Below are 26,609 nucleotides of genomic sequence, written 5' to 3'. Positions count from 1 at the left end.
ATACTGCATAGTTCTAACCTCTGTTCTGCAATGATCGAGGATCAGATCGTCTCCTTTTAGATTCCATCTCTTCCCTATGTCCATACATTTGAATATGACTAGCTGGACAGAGACTGTGTGAAGACAGGAGCTTTCTACAGCAGATCTCAGGCCCGATGTTTGTGTAACTGTACAACACTGCACACCAAAGTACTGACTCTGTTCACATCAAGATATCATTTCATTTCTCCTACATGTTCTCAGACCCGGCATCTTCTCTGCTCATCAGAGGAGGCTGCTCTCCCCATGACAGCTGATCCTGGGGTTTGTGCGACTGCTCAGTAACTCGTGCATCAAGTGTGCAAAAGATGGACAATAACCACAAATGTGTTTGTACCACTTTTCCAAAGCCCATTCTCTGTGGAAGGTAGAGCTCCCTGTTGTACAGTGGTTCATCTCTTTCTCGATTCCCCTCCTCTCATGAGACAATGAACACATTGAGGCAAATCTGTTTCCACAGCCTGTGAATAAGAGACGGCCAGCTTTGTTTTGCACGAGTGTCTACACACATACACACGCACTCACATATATGCATGTGTGTTTTGTGTGACGGATAAAGAACCACTGTGTCTGTGTACGCACGCACACACACACGCACATTTGTGTATCCATGTGAGTGAGATGCCTGCGTCATGCGTTCGCCATGTGAGTCACTTGCTCTTGTGTCGGGTTGTAAGTAGTGAGTAAGAGCCCTCTTCTCCCCAGTCTGTCTCCGCTCTCACTCTCTGGGGCCCTGAGAACCAAGCAGGAGCCGCCTCCTGTCTTCTCTCCATCTCTGCTCGTCGGCCAACAGGTTGCTTTGTCAATAACGCCCGCTCACAATGCACGCTCGCTGCACCAGGTTTGAAAAGCGAGAGGAGATTCAAAAGGCAGACAAACATGTGGCCGTGATCACCTGCTTCTCCTTTATTCGAGAAGAGCCATAAAACAAACACAAACAGGTTTTTTGTTCCCTTCTCCCTTCATCGACGTCTCTTCTCTGTCAGAAATCTCAACGTGATGAGACAACCGAAGGCCGCATTTGAATAATGGCTCTGTCCGGAACCGTCTTCTTTTGTTGGCCTGCTGTGATAATTGCAGGTGAAGCCATGGAGGAGATGGAGAAGAGCAGAGAGAGAGAGATAAGTAAACACACAAGTGACGTCTGCAGTTGATGACTAACGCTGGAGTGACTCGGGCAGCCTCGCTCGTTCTCAGGGACTGCAGAAAGAAAGGTTGCTGTGAGAGCTCGTGCTGCTTCAAATCATCCTCACTGAGCCACAAACCACGGACACATATTCATTATCCAAACGGGATATCACCGATCACAGTGTGCACAACTGTATATCTTGTTCACTGTGGGAATGGGTCCTGGTTTATCATCATTTAAGCAGATGCAGGAGCCCTTGTTGTCTTGCTTTGTAATTTTTTTACACTGTCACTGTCATAGGAGATCTTTGACATGGAAAACAACCACAAAAAAAAAAAGCTGAGAAAAATGTTTTGGTAGCAGCGTGCAGCTGTTTTTAGACTTACTCCACCATCTAGTGGTCGTGCACGTGCTGTTACACAGTGTGTGGGTGCATCCTGACAACAGAGATCACAAGAGGTCAGTAAAACTCGTTTGTCTTGACTAACATCAGTGCATTTAACACAACAACGCCACTCAGCAGAGCACAAACCTCCAGCAATCCAGCTGCACTACATTTCACACACTTATTCATATCAGTCCCCTTAATGTGCCAGATGTTTTTCATCAAGATTCATAAAGTATTTCCCGTGAAGTCAGTGAAACTGTCAAAAACGCCCAATGTTAAGAAAAGTGATAAAAAAAATAATAAAATCACTGGATCAGACCCCTGCACCAGAACTTAGTGACTTCTTCCCTGAACCAATTTCACATCCTTCCTTTTCGTTGTTTTTGTTTAATTTTGCTTTTACAACAAACAAACAAACAAACAGGTGTTTACATCCTTGGTGGAGCTCAAAATGAAAATTACAAGGCCGAACAAATGGAGCAGAAATAAGATATTTATCATTCACACCTTTGATTTACTTTACGAAAAAAAACTAATTTGACAAATGTTTACAAATGGCAGTTTTGAGGAGGAGGGGAAGGGGGGACCCCACTTTTGGCACAACATAAACATAAACATGTGAGTTAAGTCCTCATTTCGGCACAGACAGACACAGAATTCGAAATTAGGACCCTGAAGTTCACTTTGCAAATTTACAAGGAAAGAGATTAAAAACAGTGAAGGGACAATATTTAAATAAATAGCATTATTATTTGAAGTTACATCTGTAGCACCGTATAACTGCAGGACCCCTGTCATGCTCAGTTTTTAACAGATGTGGAGATATTATCTGCTTATAGTTGCTCCTCCTCTTTACCCGGCGGTGCATCACGGTGCAGCACGAGTTGGACCCGTGAGGCCAGAGTTCCAGGAGGTAAAGAAGCTTTCATGTTGGAAGCTTTCTGTTTTTCTTTAGGGCACTTTGAGCTGTAGTCTACGTAGACTTCGATGTCCTACGTGGCTGAGTCCTCGTCCTCGTCTTGTTCTGGCAGGCTGCCAGGGCACGGCTCCATGGTAACGGCGATGCCCATGCCGCTGCGTCCAACAGGCATGTTGGTGAAGCACGTCCATTCATTTCTTTCTGGACAGTAACACTCAACGCTGGACAGGAAGCCGTGCTGGTTAAAGCCTCCTGAATGGAAACACACAGACACACACACATTGTTTAATGAAGCTGGTGATAAAGCAATTAAGGAACAGTTCAACAGCAGCGTGGATTCATTATTAAATGGAATTATTTTGTCTTCAGGCAATTTATCTTTCATTTTATAGAAAGGTTATTTTAAAAATGTGTGATTTAAATTTAGTGATGTGGTTTGTTATCACTTCCTGATCTTTCTGCCATGAGTCTGTTCACTTTTAACAACAAATTATTTCCGCTAATTAGTTAAACAACACAGTCACTGAGCCACATTGGGAATACAATAAATAAAACCAATGATCTCCTGAACTGTCTTAATGAATCTAAATTATTATGTTCTTTCCATTAACAACACAAGTGCAAGTTTTTAAGTCTGTTGACACATTTTCTAGTAAGGACATAAACAACATGAAAGAAGTGTCAGCAGTTGTGGCTGCACACACAGCCCACAGAAATATAGAAATAAAAATATATCAATGATAACCGACTTTTTATGAGCTCAGATAAGAGCAAAACTTTTCTCTCAGAGCTCCTGAGTGATTCATGAGAAGTTTGATTGGGGCTGAATACCTGAAACTGTCCCTATCATAGTTAGTGATGACACATGTAACCGACTTGACTGAGTATCAATACAAACATCATCTAAAAACACACACAAGAAAGAATTAGGGAGAAAGAGGAACTCCTTCCGTATAATATCACAAGAATAATCAAATCAAATAATGTAATCAAATTGGAGGGACAGTAGAAAATGTTTCTCTTATAAATATTTCATAAAAAAAAAAAGTTTTATTTTACCTCTGCTAATGTCACATAAGTTTTGACTGTTCAACAGATTTCCACGAAACTGGTTCGTGGTGGACGGACGGGACACGAAAGAACCCTTTAAATTTTGAGGTGGAGCCAGGATTTCTTTATGATTCACCTGGAAATAATTCATGGATCTTCATGAAAAGCATCAGGCACATTAAGGGAACTGATATCTGTGAGTTTGTGCTATTTCATGCCACTTTGGTGGAAGAATGTGCTCCACCAGCATTCTACCGAGTGACGTAACTGACCGAGGACAAAGATGCATCTGTGGTGGACCGTCGCTCCGTGTGCACTGCGGCCAAACTGCATGGACGCCCGGGGCTCCCAGACATTCCTGGCTATATTGTAGCGCTCCACGGAGGAGAGCTGGCTCCTCCCATCGTACCCTCCTATAGCGTACAGGTAAGAGTTCACACAGACCAACCCTGCAGACACACACAGAGGAGATGTTCAGAGATGGTTTCCACATTCTGGGAAAGAGGTTATTTGCTTTTATTCAGAGTGTTAGATGGGAAGTTTGAAACCACACTTATATTTGTACAGTAAATATGGAGCTGGAACCTGGAGCACTGTATAAAAACTGGAACTGGGTGGAGAGCAGACTTGGCTCCACCTGAGGGTAACACGATCTGCACGCCAGCACCAAGGTCAATATTTAACATGTAAAATCTAATTTGTGAAATTTGTGTATTTTAATCTGTGCAAAATCAAAATTGACAAGTTGCGGTTACGCAGGGGGACTCTTTCGAAAGTGGAGAGTCCTAGAATAAATTGAAGTATATATATTTTGTGACTTTTACAAGTGCTGGTACCTCAGATCTTTTTTCAAACTGTGAGCAGTTTCCCGCTGTGTCCACTACTTATGCTAAACTAAGCTAATTAGCTGCTGGCTGTGGATTTACATTGAACATACAGATATGCAAGTGGCATCAACTAATTCTCTGCCAGAATGTGAATATATATTTCTCAAAAATGTTCCTTTAAAGACCAGAACACACAACAAAAACTATAATAGTCGTCTTTGGGTTTCGTCCGAATCTCAGACGTACTCACCTAGCCCGCTGCGGATGGTGCTCATGGGAGCCAGCTGCTGCCAGGTGTTGGTTTCAGGCTGGTATTTTTCAGCAGTGTCCCACCGGTTCTGTCCGTTGTACCCCCCCACCACGTACAGAGCCCCCCCGCACGCCTCCACGCCGGCGCCGAGACGAGCCACCGACATCGGGCACACCAAGGACCAGCGGTTAGACTCTGGATCCCACCTGTAGAGCAAACAGAAGAGGTAGGGGTCAGCGTGGCCGTAATCTGTTGACGGTTACACTACAAATGAGTCAATTCTATTAATTAATGAAAAGCAGTGTCTGTGCTGCAGAACTTGAAATGATCCGGAGTTGGAGCGGCCGCGAGCAGCAATAGTCTCAGTCTACGTGAGCAAGTCAACTTTAAGTGGATTAGGTTAAGCTGGCAGCCATGTTTGGCCACTGTTGACAAGCTTTATTAGAGGCTAAAGAGGAATTAACACCAACATGAGCAGACGGAGATGAGAACGTCTACAGGACATCAGCAGACGTCAAGTTTCAAATCGGTATCAACAATGCTTTTCTCGATGTCCAGTCAAAACGTACACAAAGGAACAAATTAATGAAAATTAAACACAAAATATATAATAATATGATCTTGTGTTTTCTGTCGGGAAGAGGACTTTTTAAATTTGCTGAACTTTTACATATTTTAAAAATCCTTATAACACACTAGATCAGGGGTTTTCAACTGGTTTTGTCCCAGTGACCAGCATTCTGACTAGAAGGTAATCCGCGGCCCACTGATGTGCCTACGTGTGTGTGTGCGTGCATGCATGTGGATAGAAAGAAGTTTTAACATTTGGTTTTCCATGTTGGTTTTGTTTAAAAACCTCAAAAAAAATCTAGATATATCTACTTAAAAACCTCAAACAAATCTAGAAAAATCTGTGAAAAAACAACAAAAACAGTTGATTTTCAGTGCTTAAGAATTGAAAACAAAATTAAATTGTATTTTGTAGTCGTACTGCATCTCAGCACCATATATACATCAATATATAACGTTCATGACTTAAATGTAGCTGACATGTTGAGAGAACGTTAAAGTAACGTTGCTCAATAACAATCAACATAAACTGGGGCTACAACTGAAGAGGGAAGAGGACAAAGCAGAATATGTCACAAATGAAAATCATACAATATCACACAAACAATTGAGGCCTACTTAAGTTTAACCTCATGATCACCTTTATATTATTTTAGATATTTTTCAAGATGTTCAAGAGTAATCTGGAAATGTGTTGAAATATCACAGCGAATTTCGCGGACCCCCTGCAATGCCGTCGCGGACCACCAGGGGGCCTTGGACCCTCGGTTGAAAACCCCTGCACTAGAGTAAAGAAAAACTCCTTTTATGAACAGACACTAGAGTCTCATCTAACTCATAAAAACAAATAAGCAAATCCCCCAAAATGTCGCACTATCCCTTTAATAGCAGAATGTCTGCAGAGGAAAATAACACTGGCTACAACAACAATGGCAAACAGCCCAGTCATGATGCATATTCTCCTGCTGGTTAGTGATTGAGAGGTTATTGGCTCAGTTGTTGGTTTACAGTCCGGCTGTAAACCAACGACACGAGGGTGCTCTGATATTTCATCACCGGAGGAGCGCCCTTGAGAAAACCACTAAATTTAAGTCATTTCTCGGGTCACCATGGCGACAATGACCCTGCGCTCTGAACCCTGTTGTTATTGCACATGCATCTGCAACAAGGGGCTTTATGCAACCGGCACGACAGTGTCCCCCCCCCCCTATTGAATCTCCTGCATGTTGCTCACATTCACTCGGGAAGACCTGAGCCCTTAGTGGCGGAAACTGTTGCTATAAATACTCTAATCTCTCTTTGACGTGCTTCCCATTGAATTCTCATTTCGGCAGCTTTATCGGCTTTCATTGTGCTTTCGCGGCGTCTCATGTGAAACCTTTTAAGTGTCGTCTGATGACTTCTAATAATTCTTATTGTGACTATGATCTTTTCAATATCTATACCCCGCCTCAATACAAAACGGCCACATTTGAAGCGCAAGAAAGATAATGGTATCAAAGAGAAAAACATTGAGTCGTTCTCACACCTGACAGTTTGTTCTTATTAAGTGATTAAAACTGATTTATAGCAGCATCAGGGCTCCTCCCTGCTTTGGTGGTGGAAACTACCAAATGTAAAGCATTCCCGGGCAGATCCTACATTCCTGGGAAAGTGTGTCTCGACATGTTTTTCAAAGAGGCTGCGTTGTCGACTAATTAGACTAAGAGAGAGATACCTGAGAACTTCTCCGCGGCTCTTCAGCTTGAATGGCAGCTATTCAGCCCATCGCTCTCATGCCATTATCCATACTTACACCGAGGTGACTGCGCTTAATCTGAGAACGTGTGTGTGCGCACAGGGGAGGAAATCCGTGTTCATTACGTTCACCCTGGTAAATAAGATGTCATTAAAATCAAATTACTTCTCGAGTGCCTTGTTAAATTAAATAAAGTTTAAAAAAAAAGAGTGAAAGACAGTGGAGACGTCTCACCTCTCCACTGTGTTGTGATGAGTCGAGCCCTGGGAACCTCCGACGGCGTAGATGCAGCCGTCCACCACGCCCACGCCGACCCTGTTCCTGGGGATGTTGAGGGAGGCGCGCTGGCTCCACTGGTTGGTCATCGGGTTGTAGCAGCACAAGGCGCTGGACTCGGTGTTGTTCTGAAGCGACAGGTTTTTGCCACCAACCTGGACACATGAAACAAGGGATTGAAATGTACAGTGTGGATTATCAGTCCTCCAAGAGCGACAGGTTGAGTGAGAAAAAAGATCCTTAAAGTATTAAATATGAGATGTACACAGGAACGGTAGCACAGAACTAAACCACTGGTTAAATGAGGTGTTTCCCACTTCCCACTTTCCCAAACAATCTTTTTAATGCACAACTAAATTGTGACACTGTTTTCTAAACTTTATTTTAGATATAAAAGAAGGCTGTAATCACTAGTCAATATTCAAGTGCTCATAATTCAAGTTGCAGAAGTAGATTTAGATGTAGTTGATGATAATGATAAGATTTATGATTCTCTTGATGAACAGATCAGTGAGATCGTACCGACCCACTCGAAACAGTCTTGGCACGATTCTTCTGATACTTCCATACAAATGTGTTGTAGTATTGACTGTTGACTAGTAACTTTGCTTTGAGAAATATCCGACTGTGCGTTGCCGAGCCATGTCCACGTCACAGTCAGTTCTTGGAAGCGGCTCCTTCTCCACTAAACTGATACGCCACGTTAAACTGTTTTTCAAATGCATCAAGCATGAATGAGATATACATTCTTTGGAAAATCACCAGTTAATCAGTCTGTAGGTGTGTGGATGCAGTTTAGATCCATGTTGTTAGAGTATAAATGTCAGAAAATGTCCCAACCTTAAAGACCTATAGCACCTTCCCCTATAGTAGATCATGTATTGGGTCATTTATTGATGTGTTGCAGAGATTCAAACTCTCTGCAATAACATTTCCCTGGTGGTGTAACCTACAGTGTAGAGGAGTCCGAACAGCGCGCAGGCTCCCAGGCCGCTGCACGGCGTTCCCATGTTAGCCAGTCTGAGCCACACGTTCCTCCTGGGATCATAAGCCTCCATGGACGCCAATGAATGCTCCTGGTATCTGACCAGAGAGGAAGAAATAGAGCGGGTAGTTCAGCACATGAATGTCCAGCGTAAAAAAGAAGAGTTACTGGGTAAAAACCACATGATAGAGAACTCAAATGGGATCGTCTCTTGCTTTTAAAATTATTTTCTAACAAGTCAGGGACAATGACTTTAATACATGTATGAAATGTTCTATGACAGAGTGGTTAATGCAATAAGACTTCCCAAGTAAGTAAGTAAATATTGACGTTAATATGTTAATAATATTATAACCTGGTTCCAAACAAACAAACAAAAGCTAAATAATTATACAAAATATATAAGCCAAGTCTGTATTATAATAATATGACAGTCAAACAGCTTAAATTTTAGATGAAACTCAAAGAGGCGTCAGAAGTGGAAAATCTTCTTAATACAGTATATATATAATAATTTAGTTTTAAACTTTCCACATTGGTTAAAAAACATTTCTAACAGACAATGATGAGTTAGAGGAGATGTGTTTAAAATGTTGTGGTATCCATGTAGAATCAAAATAAACTTGAAACAAATTAGAAGAGTGGACACATAGGTCAACAAGCAGAATAACTCTGCACATAAATAGAGAACATGCTTTTAGCCACTAGGTGGCAGACTGAGACACTTACTAGATCCATGAGGTGGCTTGTATATGTAAATATCAGCAACGGGTCCCATAATATTGAATATAACCTACACAGTGTGTTACAGTAGAGGTTCTGTGCTCTAGAGAAACTGATGAGGTAATGAATTAACTACCCGCCGGCCACATAGATGAGTTGAGTTCCACGGTTTGGAGCTGGCGGCAGTTTCCTCAGCGTCATATCTTGGAAGATTTTAGAGAGCAGGTCCTTACAGGAGTTGGCCTGGAGTTAAAATAAAAGAGAGAAAATAAAAACCTTTAATAGAGTTTAGGAATGAGACATTATTTATAAAAAAATATTGTTTTAACAATCAGGTAAAGGTGGTTTGTTCGGTGTCCTTTTTGAATCATATAGAAAAGGAGTTTTCTACTTTCTCTTTATCACTGGGAATAGTAAGATAAAACAATTATAGATTTTTGTTTTCAATGTGATGATAAAGGCGGAGTTGGCTGAGCACACATGTGAACACATTAACACTTTAACATTACCTCCAGGAAACCTGGGAGAAGGTTGTTATTTGAAATACAGAAGTACTTAAAACACATCAACCTTTATTACTGTTCAACCGGAGGATGCATTTTTGTGAGAATTTAAAGAAATGTACTCTTTTTAATTGAATATATAAATCTTTTCTGCCCTTGCGTTACACTGCGAGGCTGTGGTTTACCTTACTGAGGATGGGGCAGGACAGGAGCTGGTTCTTCAGGAACTTTGGCGGCAGAGCGTAGATATGAACAGCGTTCAGGAGGGCGTGTAGGTACTGGGCTCTGCCCTCCATATCCCAGCCGACCCAATCTGTACACGCCTTGTACACCTGACGTGGACATATTCAGAAACCAAACAACATGTGGGTTTCTTCATAAAAATGCATTTCTCAAAGTTTCGTCGTTTTCAGTAGATCTTGATAAAAAGTTAAGCTGTTGGTCACACCAGGAGACATGCAGAGTGGAGTTATCTTACAAAATACAACACTGTTCATATTGTGTTTTATTAATACAATCATAACAATATGCCTGTGTTTGAATTCGTTGTTTTAAAGCCACTCACCTCAGACTCACAGAGCACCTTGAGACTGTCCTGGCTGATGAGCTCCAGCAGTTGGCAGTGAGACAGGCTGAAGAACTCGTCCACTTTAGTCACCTGCAGCACAGGGACACGAGAGAGAAGTCAGATGAAGGTCAGCTCAAAGATACTGGAAAATAAGCTGGCATGTAAGAATGGGAAATAATGTGACAATACACACGGACGAAAATATACATACTCTAATGCAGGACAAGATAGAGTTACTGGGAAAATGACACTAAAACAACTGAAAAACGTTTTATTCTTGGAGAGGTTGTGAAGTCACATGTGCTCTTTGGGCCTGGAACCTGTACTCTCTACAATAACCAGCAGAGGGCGACTCCACTGGCTATGAGACAGAAGGTACCTTTCACTTGATTTCTAACCTCAGTAAACACTTTCCTGAAGTATTTATGCTCTCAACTTATAGTGTTAAGTCTTCTTCAATACATCATGATGTTCATTTTGTAAATGATTACCCCATTCAGAGTAAAATAGATGATAAAGCACAGTATGCATTGGGCCATGGACACCACATGATTAACAGCTGCGTGCAGGTTACAGGGGCCATATTGTCGAGTAACGTTGTCACGACTGGACACCGCGAGTGCGCCTACTTCTGCTTTCTGTATTTGCCCTTCACCTCGTTGAAGTGTGTGTTGATGTACTCTCGGCTTCTCTGGTGCAGCTCCGTGCAGCCGATCTCCTCGGCAAACCGAGCGATGCCAATGACATTCGCCGGCTCCAGATGCTTGGTGAGGAAATCACAGCACGCCTTGGCCACGTCATCGATCTGATACCTTGTACAAAAAAGAGAACACACAGGTACAGAAAAATCATTATTGCCTCTGTAATTTACTTGTTTTATTTAAAATAATAATTTAACTGGTAAATTCTGAAAGATTAACAGAGAAGCAGAACAGAAATCAGAGTTAGTCTGTATGTGTTTTCTGGTTACAGCTGTTTTCAATGACTCTGGATTATCTTCCCGACACAACGTGCTACTGTTTGTGCATGTTTACCTCATCGCAGCCAACAGAACATGCAACACACATTTCTCTCCCACTGTGATGTGGGCGGTGTAGGCAAAGTCAATGAGCCTTCCCACCACCTGGGGGCAGACATCACGCAAGGTGATCTCCGAGGCGTGCCGCTCTTTGAAGCAGCTGGTAAACATGGCTCGGAAGTAGGGGCTACATGAGGCCAGCACCAACCTGTGCACCTGGAAAAGAAAAGAGGATTTGTTTTTTACTGTGGAAATGAAGAATTCGCTTTGTGTGTTTGTTTGTCACAATGTTATCAAGTCAGAAATATAACTGAATATATCAGGAGAAATATTGTGAGTAAAATAATTTACATGATGACATAAATATATAAAATGATAGATAGATAAATAAATAGAAAATGTTTTTAACTCAGAATTATTTATCCTGCGTTCATTTTTTTGTTCTGCTTTTTCCTTGTTTTTTACAAATAATAATAGTTTACTTCTCTATTTTCTCCAATGTTTGACCCCGACCGAAACTTGAATTAAAAAGTTAATCCTCAACACATTTAAATTAACCTTAGTAGTGTGAGCACCAGCAGCCATGTTTAGTCGCAGGTCAACGCCCACATACCTGTGTACACTGAATGTGGTGATGCATCATTCCAGTTGAGTGGTTATGAGTCATTTATTGTTATACAGCTGACGTGCAACATTACCCTCAGTTTCTGTATTAAAATACTGCCAAACTGCGCTTGTTGTTTTGAGATGTCTTTAGTACGACAGCGAGAAGGGAGCTACTGTCTGCAGCCCCAGTGATGAGCAGCTGCATTACATAGTAGATACAGCAGTTAACTTACATTGTAGATTGATTACATGTTAGTAATTAATTGGCTTTGTTTGTTGAGAAAAACTTCTGAGTCTGGGGTAAACAATAACATCGCCTGGGAGAGAATTTAAAGGACGTTATTGAGGTTGTCTCTGTTGATGTAGGATAAAATATGGGGCCATAATGAGAAACGGTAAATTATGTATATGTCCTTTTTTTATGTATTCAAATATTCTCTATTAAGGTTGGTTTGTTGCATGTGTGGAGTTATATACACATTTCATTTTCTGACCAATATTTCTGGTGCCAACAACCTAATAATTTTGCTGACTAATTGTGCACATCCCTATTTATCATATACCCCAATTTCATCTTATTCCATATTGCACCTACATTTAATTAGTTTCCGGCCGGCATACAGTGCTACTACATTGAAACTGATCTAAAAGGAAAATTATGTGGATGTTCTGTGTGTTAACCTTGAAGTCCACGGTTTTGTCCTTGTACGTGACGTGAAGCACCAGGTCACACAACATCTCGTGCTGCCTGAACTCGTCCATGATCTTCATGGACCTGGAAGCGTGGGTCTCCACCGTGTAGTCAAGGTAACCAGACCCGTACATTGAGGGAATGACTATGGCTGAGAAGTCAGAGTTTCGGATGGGACGTTTCTTCCTTAAGGGGCAATTCATCGTGGGAAAGAGGAAGAGGGGTACTCCAAAATTATCAGAGTTTTTACCTTTTCTTAAGTCTTTCACAGTATCGAGTTTTTATCCCATTTGGGCGAAAGTTCTAACAGAATAAATCCTTTTCTATTCAGTGCTTAGGCATTTCCCAGGAAATGAGGTGTCCAAACAGAGTAATGGTTTTATCCATTGGTGATCCCAGCCGCAGTCGGCAGGCAGAGCGAGCAGTCCGCGGGAAAATCCAGTCGCTGCATTAAATTCGTTGAGTTCATATGTTTCTCTGCACCAATATGGCGGATGAAGAAACTCGTAGACTGACGCTGAACCACACGGTGCTCCCTCCTCCACAGAGCCTGGCTCCAACATGACGGACAGCGTTTGTTCTCGAAGCACCAGTCAAACCATGATGATCACATTTCTGCTGGTCCACATTTTCACCGGTTTCCGGGTTTTTAAAAGTCCATCGTGACTTTCCTGAGAGTCCGCTGCAGTGTGTTTCCACAGGAGAAGAAGAAAAGGTCGGCTCAATCACATGTATCCTGGCGGGGACTCCGTCTGACTACTGCTTATCCTGCAAAGACAGAGAAGGAAATAGAGAAAGTAAAGGAAGTTGAGACATTTACTGGTTTGAGAAGAAGTTAATGGAGTGAAGAGGTCGTGTTTCCCTCGTGTTTCTGCTGAATTTGTGAATCACACACTCAAGAGTTTCACTTCCTTGTATCTTTAAACAGAAACGTTTTTCTGTTTAACAGCTTTATGCAACAGATTCCGCCTGAAGACTGGTTACTGCAGGAAATGATTTTCTTATTTTAATAATTTACAACTAGAACGACATTCAGTAGAACACATAACTCTATCAAGGCCGAGCATTCCTACACATTAATGTCTACTTTTTATATCTGCCTCTCTACAATTGTGTAAATGTGAAGTGAGAGGTAAAAACCTGCCATTGAATTAACTGTCTTACATGAGAAAGAAAAACAACGAATCCCCACATGAGAAGCTGGAGCTCAGAGACGTCTGGCTCTTCTGTTTAAAAAGGACTAAAATGATGAGTTGATTATAAAATAGCTGCTGACGGGCGATTAAATGATCCATTTATTGACAAATTGTCGCAGCTCAACCGGAATCCATTTTTCAAAGTGAGCTCACAGGGACCTGAAAGTGCTGCTTCCTTCCCTCAAAAGTTTTATAGTCCACTGTGAACATTGACACTCGTGTGTGAGTCACAGAGGAGCGGCGGAGATTCTGCAAATAGCCAGACACACATTCACACTATTAGAAAGACCACAAAGTATGAATGGATCCCTAGCAGACTTCCACTTATATGTTACGACTGCAACCGCTCCACACTGTGTCGGTGTCATCCTGCAGCTTCTCTCTGAACCGACTGGAACCTGTTTGATCGCCGTTTGTAACACAGTGAGAATTCCCGCCCGGCAGTCGTGTGCTCAGTATCCGAACCGATTGTGAAATATGATCAAAATCTATCTCTTGTTGCTGTCTTATGATCTAACAATAGAATAATGGCCCGAAAATGTTTGGGATGTCGCAGAGGCGGTTGACCTTTGACCTCTCGGATATCAAATATCTTCACATTTAGACATTTGTGTCAAATTTTGTCATCATGTGAATTCTTGAGTTGTGGCCAAACTCATGTTTTGTGAGGTCACAGTGACATTGACCTTCAACTAAGGCCAGACTGAGTTTTTGGGGGTCCATGCCCATATTAGGGAGTAAAAAATTGATATATATTTACAAAATACTCATTTACAACATCAAAAATTAGCAGTGTTTCTTAAGATGTCATTATCAAACCCGTATGACAACGGAATTAGTTTGTGTCTAATAAATTTGGGTTAAAATAGAAATTCCCTGAAGGGAACATTGTGTCTCGGGTTGCGGCTGTCGTCAGCACAGACGCATCAGAGCAGGCTAATAATACAATTTATCTTCTTCTGACATAATAGGAGATCAATGAATTAGACACTAAGCGTAACTGTCTCTAATAAAAATGAATCTTTGAGCAAGAGGAGACTTCCACTTTGCTGCCACTTAGCCACCGTTTTGTTATGTGAAAGCCTTAAAATCGATAGCAGCACGAATGGGATAAAGATCCTGCAAAAGCACAGATGTTTCGTTTTTGTCTGTGACAGCAGAATTTCTCAGATATAGTTTTCACCCTGTTATTTTATGCAATTTACTGAGGGAAGTTGCTGCTTTGCTCAGCAGGACTGCAGCTTTGCAGGGTTGCACAATGAAAGCTGTTCATCCTCGAGTTCCCTCACCTCTCGCCCTGCAGTCAGCCAGCCTGTGTGCCGGTCATATGACCAAAAGTACGAGACGGAAGGGGAGAGATTACGAGGGCAACATGGAGCGAGTGAGGGAATAACAAAGTCGGATAGAAGACATGGCAGGAGGAAAAGGACTCTTCATTTTCTTTGGCTGAAGGAAGACGTAGGAAGGAGAAAAAAAGATCCAGGAGGGAGTAAAAACAGAAAGTGAGAGACACTAGTACAGTGAACTACTCAGTTTTCCATAAAGGCCCATTGTGCTTGGATATATCAGCCTGTCCTGCTCCCGGATCAGGCTTTAAGGGGGTTAACGGTGAATTACTGAGTAAACACACTGTCCAGAGCTCGGCTACTATATAAAGCATTGCTCAAGTCTGCAGGAACACGGTGAGAGCACCCTGACACCAGTCCGGACCAGTTTATTGATTTCCAGAAGGCATTTCGTAAACCTCTGTTTGACCAAGGTCCTGACCGGTAACACTGCAGGTGGTGGTTACTGTTTACTTTTGTCAGATTCACATCTCAATGAGGGGAGGAGGCTCGATTGACCCCGCCTTTGCTTCAAAGACGAGATCTGTGGAATTCTTCCGAAGAAGCTTTCAAACACAAAGAGTGAATCATTGTTAGTCAATCGTTTTGACATCAAGACGATAGACACTGATTACCACAAATCTCCTGCATCCAACCACTTATTCAGATCCATATCCATGCACATTTGTGAACATGTACACGTGCTGATCACATTCTAACGTTCTATTGAAGATTTCAAAGCATTTTGCAACATCGACATTATCGACTCTGACGACATGTACCCTGGGTCCATGTGCTGGAGGTAATGTTCACATCAGTCATCATGAGACTATGCTCTGTAACGAGTTAAGGGGAATATGAATGGAGTATTCAAATTCAAAATACAATCAAACACCTTTACAATTAGTCGCAGCAGTTTGCACAGCATTATGGGTTTAGTGCATGTAGCAATATGTCTCTTACAGTAACTAAAGTGCGAGCAACTCATACAAACATGATGGAAATAATGTCTTTGTCACAAGATGGTTGGAATATTGCCGTCTGTGTAAATGCATAGTCATTGTTTGCTTTACATAAGACCTCAGTTCGGTGCAGAATTGATTGAAGAACCAGTTGAGGCAGATGGAAGCAGAGTTAACTATTTACAGACTGGTGCTGTGAGCAGATGGGAGACCAGTCCACTGACTCTGACCTGAGAGCTCCCAGCCTAACATATAACACATTACAGGAGGTCTGGTGAGGAATGAAGACAAACCACGCTTAACCTTTGACAAGATCCCGTCACAAAAACTGCTGCGCTGGAGTGTCAACGTGTCTTTTTAAAAAGAAGGTTTTTTATCAGCGGTGACACAACCTTCTCTGCCTTGTCATCTCTTGCCTTCCAGCTGACTGGGTCAAAGGTGCCCGATAACAAAGGTGCTTTTTTACGTTTGCTCTGAGATAACTTTTCCTGGAAGAAGATTAGAGCATCGTCGAATCGCCGCAGCAACGAAAGAGTCAAACTGGAGGATCCATGTATTTAGGAATTTAAAAAAAGCTTCCTCAGTAGACATCTGGTGGTAAAACCTCCAGCCAAGTGCTGGACACTACATCGTCTACTGCACTACTACACCAACACTTGAGAGTGAAGAACTGCAACGGCTCAATTCGGCCTCTGAACCACACACTTCACCATATCAATCAGAAACACTGAATACACAGTGTGCCATTCATCACTAAGCTAAGAAATCAACTCCTTATCTGCGGTTACAAGAAGTCTGTATTTATGTACGTTCACAGAAAGACATGGAATGATCAGACGTATGGACGGATGCATTTCAACAAAAAGATGATGGCATAGTGGTTGTTTTGCTTATTTCTATGAATAATTCGATTAATTGCTCACAATTTAGTGATTTCACTGCACCTCAAACTTAAAACATTTTAATATTTGGGATATTTCTCACATGTGATGCTTACATGTGATAATTTGCTACTTATAACTGAAGTTAACTAATCCTGCAGGTTTTACGTGTTGGTCAGAAAAACAAAGATGGTTTGACTTCACCTCAGGCTGTACTGTGATGCTCTTTGATGTTTCAAAGACTAAAATAATAAAACCACAAAGGAAAATATTCAGAAGATAAAAATCTGCTTTTACAGCCAGAATTCCAGGAGTTGTTTATTTTCTTAGTTTCTTATTATTACTTAATCTCTAAATATCTCTGGCTTTATGACTGTTTGTTGGACAAATAAGAAAATTAAATGATGCCACTTTGCCTCTGGTGAATTGTGATTGTGATGCTTATTATTATTATTACACAACATCCTGGAGCAAACAGACGTCTTTAAATTATAGATTTTGTAGCAACCAACATTAAAAAAAATATCATAATACATCTACAGTGAAACACATACAGAACTTGGGAAAAGCAGCAAATAAAATATTTTAAATATGTTGAATATAAATTGAAAATATTATGCCAACTAATTATTATTATTATTATATTATTATTATTAATTATTGCAATTGCTGCAGATGAATTTTCGGGCGGTTGACGAATCAATAATTTGACTGAATGTTATATACACTTCAATCAGAAAGAATAAGTAACGATATGACAATAAATACCAGATTCACAACTTTTGAAATGGTGCTAGGGTCACCTATCCTGACCCCTAACTCACCAACACCTTTGTTGTTGTTGTTGTTGTTGTTATTTGTTGTACAATGTACCGTTCTGCAGCTGTTATGGGACAACAAAGTAAATTTGATTTAAATATCTTATCCCTAACCTCTACCATGACTAATTCATGGTTAAGCCTAAACTTAACCGAACCACAACAACACGCACACACAGACGGACGGACAGATAGACAGCTCAAGTTGTCGCTCAGATTGAAAGTTTCAATTCCACTTTGTGTGTGTGCGTGTGTGTGTAGGCGTACTAGTGAGGAAACACACTGAATGGGCGATAGAAGGAACTAGTTTTACTGTAAGTGTGTGCTGTTGCTGTAGCTTTGCTGTAATAAGTGTCACGAGTGCTGCTGCAAGATCACACACAAAGTCGCCAAACACACACACAAACACACGCACACACACACGCACAGACACACTCACGGGAACGCGTTTGAATGTTAGTGATTCTAAACCTAGGGCGCGTCCTCGAACCCAGTGAAACACTTTGAAAAGCTTTTCTCTCAGCAGCTGCAGCTGAACTCACCTGGAAGCTTCAGCTCCTCCGACTGGACTCGTTTCCTCCGGAGGAACTTTGACAGAGTTTGCGGAAGAGTCGCTCAGTTCCCTCAACCTCCGTCCTGTCACCAGCCGCAGATCTGCAGGAGGAAGCGGCACAACGTTCGGAGGAGGAGGAGGAGGAGGAGGAACGTGCCTCCCTGTTACGCATGTTCAGAGACCTGCTCCAAGTCAGGGGCAGCATTCCTCAAACTGAAACTGAGCCAGGATCGATTATGTAACTGTTACTCAGCGGAAAGACGAGGGAGCAGGGGAGGGAACCCGAGCCATGATTCATCTGCCCATATATCTTTTCTATATCCTGCCCTCCACAGCCTGCGAGGACGCTTTTGTGAGAGTAAATCTTATAATCACACACATCATTGAGAAGACTAGAGTTAGTGACATAGCAGCTTTTAACATGATCCCATGTGAATGAGATTATTGACCCATGGAGGAAAATTACAAAAGGCAAAACCACTGGGATTAATATGGTTTGTTAAAAGTGACACTTTTTTCTTTTGTTCACTTTCAGAAACATTAATTATTATTATATTTACATGTCGTTGTTTGTATTTGATTGTCTGTGTAAAATAATATAACACAACAGAAAATAAAAACAACAACAGCAATAATACTAATGCTAATACTACTACTACTACTAATAATGATAAAAGTTTATCTGGGCACATACAAGTTGGTGATATTAACAGGTTTCTGCTTCTTTTTGTTACAGTGGAGCAGCTAAAAACAATTAAAATCTACTCGATCTGAATTTGTTTTCAGCTCTGCACCAAATCTCATATCAGTCCTGAGTTTTTCACCAAGATCCACAATTTATTCCCTTAGAAATAATACTACTAGTAATAATAAAACAAAGTTACTCCGGGCACATTAAATACAATATTAAAGTAGTTTTATTCAGATAAAGCTGGAATAGCACTTATAGAGCACACACCTGCCAAGGCCCGGCAGCCCCCTTAATTCTGCACCTCATGTACATAAGGCCATGTTTTAAAACTATTAAAAATAAGTATTGATTCCTGACTCCACGGGTTTCTAGTTGTATTTGTTACAGTACAGCAGCTAAAAATAAATATATAATCATTTAAATCCAATAGATCTGTATTTGTTTTGGGCTCTGCACCAAATTAGCCACACTGGTATCAGTCTAGAGTTTAAACCAAGATCCAAGCTTTGTGTAACAACAACAAAAAACAACCCCCATCTAAGAAGTATATAAAGAAAGTAGGAATAAAAGATCCCTGGATTTGACCCTTTGTCCAGATTGCCGCCAACATTTAACGACCTGTTTCTTGGTACACGTCCCATCCTTCCAACACGTTGCATGGAAATTTGTTCAGTAGTTTTTTGCGCAATCCTGCTAACAAATAAACAAAAAAACCCGGGCAAAAACTATTTCCTTGGCAAAGATAATCAGACGAACAAATATACGGAGCAAGCAACACTTGTATGTTCCTTCATTATGTAACTGGTAAATGTACACATGCACATAGCACTAAAGTTTTGAGTTGTAAATCATTAATATATATAATCTGTGCAGCAGGCACACCACAATCTAATCAGTAGGTTTTTTTGAAGTACGACATTCACACAAATTTGTCCACAGAGACACAAAAACCAGCACAGGGACATAATGTCCATAAACAGAATTATGTGTCTTTATTTATTTATTAACTTCCATTTGTTCTTTTGCTCCTAACTTTTCTGTCAAATCTGCTGCAGTCAAAATCTTACAATGACAAGAGGAAATGTTGCTTAAGAGCCGATAAAATCTGCAACATATAACTTCACATTGTTTGATTAAACTCTTTCAGTCGGATCGACAGAAATATTTCTCAACAAAAGCAGCAGGAGAGATTCTGGCAGAGGTTTAAGTTTCTGCTCCACAACACTTAAGATCACTCTTTTCCAAAAAAACTAAATCCAGAAGTGAAGAAAAGTTTTCATATTTCCAAGTGATTCTTAATGTGTTTATTTTGCAGTGAAGTTTTTTTACATACAACTGTACAATGCGATAAAATTCAAACTCTGAATGGAACCTGACCTGAGTTAATTTGAAAAAAAGGACTATTTACAAGATCACATATGTTTACATTCACTATCACCAGTGGAATTAAAACTATACAAGACCAAATGTGGTTTTTTGGATTTTTTCAGGTATATTTATCTAAAAAAACACTTCATCCACATATCCACAATGTGGATGCAATAACTTTTGTCTAAGTATTATTTAATCACTGTTTCAGGGGATTACTGGTATTGTCTGGTTGGTTATTGGCATATTTGCATAAAGTTTGATCTTTGATTGAATCGGTTGATCATACTTGATCTCACTGACTCTCTGTCTGCTGTAGTGGATCCCAGATCTTACTGCTAGTGTCGATCCTCTTGTTGTTGTGATGGAACTTCTGTAGACATATTTGTCGTCCTGACCACATCATACACAACCATATGTCTCATACACCTCGGTACTCGGCGAGGTGACAGCCGCACCCTTGTCAGTTTGCAGCGGTGGACGAGTTTGACTTTGAGAACACACACAGAGCTCGATCTGATCACTGACGCACGGCCAGCGTGCTCCTCTCCTGCAGGAGCGTTCATGAAACACAATCACATACGAAATTGGTTAAGATTTGTTTAAAAATGTATATATTTCAAACTTATTTCATTGAATGCACAGAGATGCTTGAAAGCAAATTAACAAGTGTAAAGATAGATATGAGTTGAGCTGAGTTCTTGTATTTTGTAGGAATCCTGATCATAAAGGTGAATATCTCACTGTCATCTACCAAATAACAACAGATACTTTATTCCCCTGAGACTGAATTTAAATTCTCACCTGAACATTTGCCCCAGTGGCCTGTAAACAGTTTTTTGACATCAACAGGAATCCTGCTTGTTATTGAGTGAGGTGTATTGACTGCTCTCTCACACCACACCCACCTGAACGGAACATGAAAACAAAACCAACTCACTGATGCGTTGCCAGGATGTGTTGTGTCACAGGTCGACCGGCAGACAGTTGCATTAAAGACACAGCAACAACAGTGACGTCACAGATTATTATAATCGTGCAGGAGATGACGACCAGTGTGAAATATATGAATGAATTACACCGATATTTTACTGGATATTTAATGGTGCATAGGAATCTTCTCATATGAATTTGTATATTGAGGGAATTTCTTCAACTTTGTCCCAAACATTTGATTCACAGATCAACTGTATGGACACTAGAGGTCAAAGGTCAATGTCACTGCGACATCATGTTAATCTCATTTTTATGAATGCATTTTCTCAGTCACACCTGGAGGTCATTTCAGTGACCTGAAGGATGAATTGATGAGGATTTGGAGGTCAAAGGTAGAGATCATTGTGACTTCATAAAACACATTTGTGACGTTAACAAAAAAAGTTACACACTATTTGAATCTAATCACTCTTTTATCTAATCAGATAAAATAATGACATTTATATCCAAAAGGTAAATGGTCAACTATACTGTAACCTCATAACTTTCAGCATTTTTCTGCCACTTTTTGAAACTTTAACTGAGGAACATTCAGAGAGATGATTATATTGAACTGGTTGACCGAGGCCTGCAAGCACAAAGTGGAACTTCTTGTTCGACCAGAACCATCGACACGTTAGAGGCCATGAAAACATATTCTCTCAATCAGCTTCTTAATAAGAACGAGGCAGTCGTAGATGAACTCCGTAGTTATTTTTGTATAAGTGACTCCTAGGACACTATTATTATTCTCGCATAGTCATTTGATGGATTATAATTATTGAAATATAATTTATAGTTTAATTAGAAACTTTGGATTCAACACAAAGCTTTTATGGATTACATTACATTACATTACATGTTATTTAGCTGACGCTTATGTCCAAAGCGACTTACATTTTTAGTACACTCAACATTTATGAGGGGGATTCAGGTTCAGGTTTCATTTCCACATGTGCTTCAGGGTCAAAGGTTCTCAGAAACTAAACAGAGACAAAAATTAAAGAAGAACATTTACAATTTTAAAGCAGAGTTCCAAACACCATTTGAATAAAGGTGCCTGTTTTATATTTCACCACTGGAAACTTACTGCAACACGGACCACTCAACAAAACAAACATAAAAAAGTAATGTTAAGAAATAGAAATTGACACTGATGTTTACTCCTATATGCATTTTGAAGCTTAAATCAAATACTTTTATTTAGCTGTTGCTCAGACACTGTGATCAAGGCCAGCAACATGCCACAAGGAAGTAAGAAAATAAAGTACAACTGCACCATGACTCAGCAAAGGGCTGGCCACATTTCTGCTCTGTCATTGAGTACGTCTGCTGTTCCCTCTGTTTTCTATAATCCTCTGTGTTCTCTCCTTCCCTCAGCTCCACCCTCTACTGCATGTATTCTCTCTTTATTACATTTTGATTTCTCCTCACATATTTACAAATCTCTGCAGATTTCACCCTCCTCTCCTCTCCTCTCCTCTCCTCTCCTCTCCTCTCCTCTCCTCTCCTCTCCTCTCCTCTCCTCTCCTCTCCTCTCCTCTCCTCTCCTCTCCTCTCCTCTCCTCTCCTCTCCTCTCCTCTCCCTATCCCTCTTCCTCTCCTGCTAGTTTCCAGTTTCCTGCCAGTACAGGAGTCAGTAATGAGAGAGAGAGCCTCGCCTTGGATTATTCTTGGCATCAGCTTTTACATCTCCACATAAAACAGCTCATGCATGTCTCACTCCACCGTGTAGACCCTGTTTGTTTGTGAACACACATTTTGAATTAAAGAGGTGGAGTGGGTTCCTGCTTGTATTTGAAGGAAGTCCCGCAGACTTGTATTGAGCTCTAGTGTGATAATGAGAGAGATGCACTGTGCACATGTTGCCCTCTGCTGCTCAAACACAGAAACACATGTGAAAACGGTGATAGACACAGGTCCTTCTGAGATGATGAGGCCACTCAATCGATTTCACACGTGGAGATAAGTTTACTGACTCAGAGTCGTACGTGGAAAATAGTTTTATAAAGTCTTCTGTGGATTTTACCGTAGTTTACCAGTTTTAAAAATAAACTTGATCATCAGGCTTATCTACGCTCTGTTTGTGTTTCAGACCGCAGATGGTTTGATTTGAAATAAATGCTTATACAGGAGATAAGGAGAGGATCTAATGAAAGCTCCCAAAGTCTGTTTTTTTAACAATTAAATCTGTCTCTTGAGAGTTGCCCAACTTTATATCAGTGCAATAATCATTTCAAATGGTTAAACTGCAAAGTACATAAGATCCAGAAACAATATTTCATACAAGACTACTTCGACATCTGAAACCCAGGAATTTTCCAAAGAATTTTAAGATGTAGACATAAAAATAACTTATTGCAAGTGAAAACAATAAAAGGAATGTCAATCATGAGACCTGAGTATCACGATTTCCAACAATAGAACGATTAACTGATTTGAGAGATGGTCTGAAGTCAGCAGCCATATACAAGACAAATGTCAGTGCCACACACACTTTCCCATGACAGTAAAACTGCCGTGGTTAAATCACACACTACGCAAGAAAGTTTATTCTATCGTTTATGGCACTTCAGGGGACATTTATGGGGGGGAATTGGAAACATGTGAGTTTAAGCTGAACACAGTGGATTTAGAGCGGTAACTTGATTGTTCTTTATCAGCTGAGGAAACAGTCATGAAGAAGTGACAAACTATAATCACATCATCAGGCTTTCAAGGCAAATAATGTATTACACCAGAAGTGTATTTGGTTATAATACATTGACAACAATTATACCTGACAGAAATAACTTATCTTACACATATTCAAAGGAAATACATACAGGTTAAATGGGAAATATAGAAAAAAAAGATTTCGCACATTTGTTTCTGATGGAAGAGGAATAAAAACTAGACATTTTCTGAAATGCAACAGCAACTGATTTATTATTCCAGGGAGAACTGAGTGCATGAGAAAACTGATAATGTAATTTATATGTAATGTGATGTTAATCCACTAATTTACTGTCTTAAATTTTGGAAGGAGCTGCTGCTGTGATGCAAGACAAAGTTTTATCAACCAATCAATAAATCAGTCAATCATTCCAAGCACTCAAAAATGTAGAAACGCGTAATTAAGGAGGCTCCATCAGTTCATTAAGTTGTTACAGCTTGTGATGTTTTGAATTCAGTTTGCCTCTGTCACACACACACACACACACACACACCCACACACACACACACACACACACACACACACACACACACACACACACACACACACACACACACACACACACACACACACACACACACACACTCTTTGTCTATCATCACAGACAAACCAGAGGGTTCAAATAAAAAGTGAAAGCATTGTTGGTGCTGACGTCAACACTGTGTCCTCTCTAATAAACATTCACTGCCCTGAGAGTCAGAATTCAATCACTAACAGTGGTGGACTCCTCTCAGTTTACGTCTCCATGCATGATGCCCATCACCAACAACACATTGGGCCCATATGAGAGAGGGGGAGAGAGAGAGAGAGAGAGAGAGAGAGAGAGAGAGAGAGAGAGAGAGAGAGTTGATGTACATCTGTCATGCATTATTGCGGCGAATGCCAGTGTTATCCTGGCTTTAGAAACTATGTGAGGAGGGGGTTGATGGGTCTTCTTTAAATCACGGCCTGATTCTTCCTCTCCGCTGCCTCTTTTTTAGTATCTATATCAACACACACACATGCACATGCACACACACTCACACACGCACACACACTGTCCCCCAATGAATTCCTCAGGAAGGAGTCAGCCGTCTTCATTCCTCTGGACACAACTTTTTCCTTAACAAGGTACTGATGGCCTTGACCTCCTCTTCAAACAAACCCTTCCCTCTCCCAATCAGGGAGGATTGTGGAGCTGGGGCTCAGTCTGGGCCTGTGGGTATAACAGAGGAAACGTCCTGATTCTCCTTGATTACTCCCCCTCTCACTCGCTCACTCTCTCACTCTCTGTCTCTGTCTGTCTCTCTCTTTATTCCCCCTCTTTCTGCCCCCGCTTCAAATATCTCCGTGGCTGCTGCCTCTCCGGTCGTCTCAAACCCAAATCACAAACTTTTCTGTCCTCTCTGTGTCTCTCATCTCAATGTAATTCTATTTTCGTGTCATTGCCGTCCCTCTGATTATTCCCCCGGTTTGACGTTCACATTTCCAGTCTCTTGATGATGATGAGCTGCTCATCCAGTTTGTCAGTAGAACTTAATCAAACTCAACAAATCAAATGTATTTATGTGAATTATGACAGTAGGAGTGTAACCTATGACAATCATTATTGGGTAGTTGTAAGTCCTCCAGTTTAAGTTAGATCCTCAAGTAAAATTTCCAGATCTCAATCCTATAACCTATATGTGTGTATGTTTATATATATTTTAGATATGTAGAGAATTTGCTACATTTGGGGACAAACTCCAGACTACAGACAGGTTAATTGGAAAGAGCCTGTCCAATTAGGGACAAAAATCTGAGAAGGAAAGCGTCGGGTCAGTGGTTAGGGTTATGGTAAGACGACAGGAAATGAATGCCATGTAACATGTGTGTGTGTGTGTGTGCTCATTTTTGTTACCTCTTTGGGACCTCTTCTTGCATCAACACTGACTAGAAGACCTCATGGGGACCAAAGCTTGGTCATATTAGTTCCTGGTTGAGGTTAGTGGGAGGATGTGAGTTGTGGTTAATTTAAGGTTGACGATAAAGTTATGGTTATGCTTTCCAAAATGAATGGAAGTCAATGAAGGGTTCTAATTAGGAGATCTGCTCTAACTTGTGTGTTATAGTGCGGCTGTGTGTTTGTGTGTGTGTGTGTGTGTGTGTGTGTGTGTGTGTGTGTGTGTGTGTGTGTTCACCGACAGGGACAGACGGTGACGACTGCCCGTCATAAATCAACTATTCTAACTATGACCCTGTGAATGAGCATCACAGCACATTGACTGGAAAAGTAACACAACGACAGTCTCACAAAATCACGTTTCCTGGACAGCGGCAGCCGGAAACAAGCGGGAACTGAGCCCTGAACAAGAGTCTCCTCTGAGTGAGGGGACAGGGGGACGCTGTGGGCCGGGACCCAAAGGTCATCCTGGCTGTCCTGCCTGGACTCGTGCTGACTCACTTCTGTTCCAACCACACACTTACTGGTGCTTGTCTCCGAACACCATTAGTCAAACATTAATCACAGCGCCCATTGAACATGAAGAGAGTGTGTGTTCTCCCACCCCCTCACACACACACACTGAGGCCTGAATGTGGATTTCTATTCTAAATCCCATTGTTATTTGATGTTGTTGCATTTCCGCTCCTTGGCTGTGACTCCCTGCTCAACTCTTCCTCTGTAGAAGAAAATAGGTTCTTTATGGGAAAATATAGTCGCCCTATTTGTTTTCCTTAGTAAAAATTTAAGGTCAATTAAGCTTCTAGATCTAATCCCTATTATTTCTGAGAAAAAAGTAATTTTTCACATGTATATTCATGTAATTCAAAAATAAGTCCTGTCTCTCTTCTTGATTTTTTGATTTTTGATCAAGTATATAAGTA

General features: G+C 40.9%; 1 protein-coding gene across 1 annotated transcript; it reads right to left on the bottom strand.

The window, feature by feature from the left end:
* Positions 1 to 1,923: 1,923 nt before the first annotated feature.
* keap1a (kelch-like ECH-associated protein 1a) lies at positions 1,924 to 18,187 on the bottom strand. Its single transcript, XM_061082950.1, has 12 exons — positions 18,005 to 18,187; positions 12,271 to 13,048; positions 11,000 to 11,199; positions 10,621 to 10,777; positions 9,963 to 10,055; positions 9,583 to 9,729; positions 9,031 to 9,137; positions 8,140 to 8,269; positions 7,145 to 7,341; positions 4,603 to 4,808; positions 3,798 to 3,974; positions 1,924 to 2,727 (listed from the first exon to the last, which is right to left on the bottom strand). The coding sequence occupies exons 2-12, from the start codon at positions 12,481 to 12,483 to the stop codon at positions 2,549 to 2,551; spliced, it is 1,806 nt and encodes a 601-aa protein (XP_060938933.1). The 5' UTR covers positions 12,484 to 13,048; positions 18,005 to 18,187; the 3' UTR covers positions 1,924 to 2,548.
* Positions 18,188 to 26,609: the final 8,422 nt, after the last annotated feature.

This window comes from Limanda limanda, chromosome 12 (assembly GCF_963576545.1).
Source record: "Limanda limanda chromosome 12, fLimLim1.1, whole genome shotgun sequence".
NCBI lineage: Eukaryota > Metazoa > Chordata > Actinopteri > Pleuronectiformes > Pleuronectidae > Limanda > Limanda limanda.
This window is presented reverse-complemented; position numbering and strand designations above follow the sequence as displayed.

Coding starts and splice junctions, on each gene's coding strand:
- keap1a (XM_061082950.1), bottom strand. CDS start 12,483: ATGAATTGCCCCTTAAGGAAGAAACGTCCCATCCGAAACTCTGACTTC. Junction 11,200..12,270: donor ACAAAACCGTGGACTTCAAG/GTTAACACACAG, acceptor TTTCTTTTCCAG/GTGCACAGGTTGGTGCTGGC. Junction 8,270..9,030: donor CTCATCTATGTGGCCGGCGG/GTAGTTAATTCA, acceptor CTCTCTGGTCAG/ATACCAGGAGCATTCATTGG.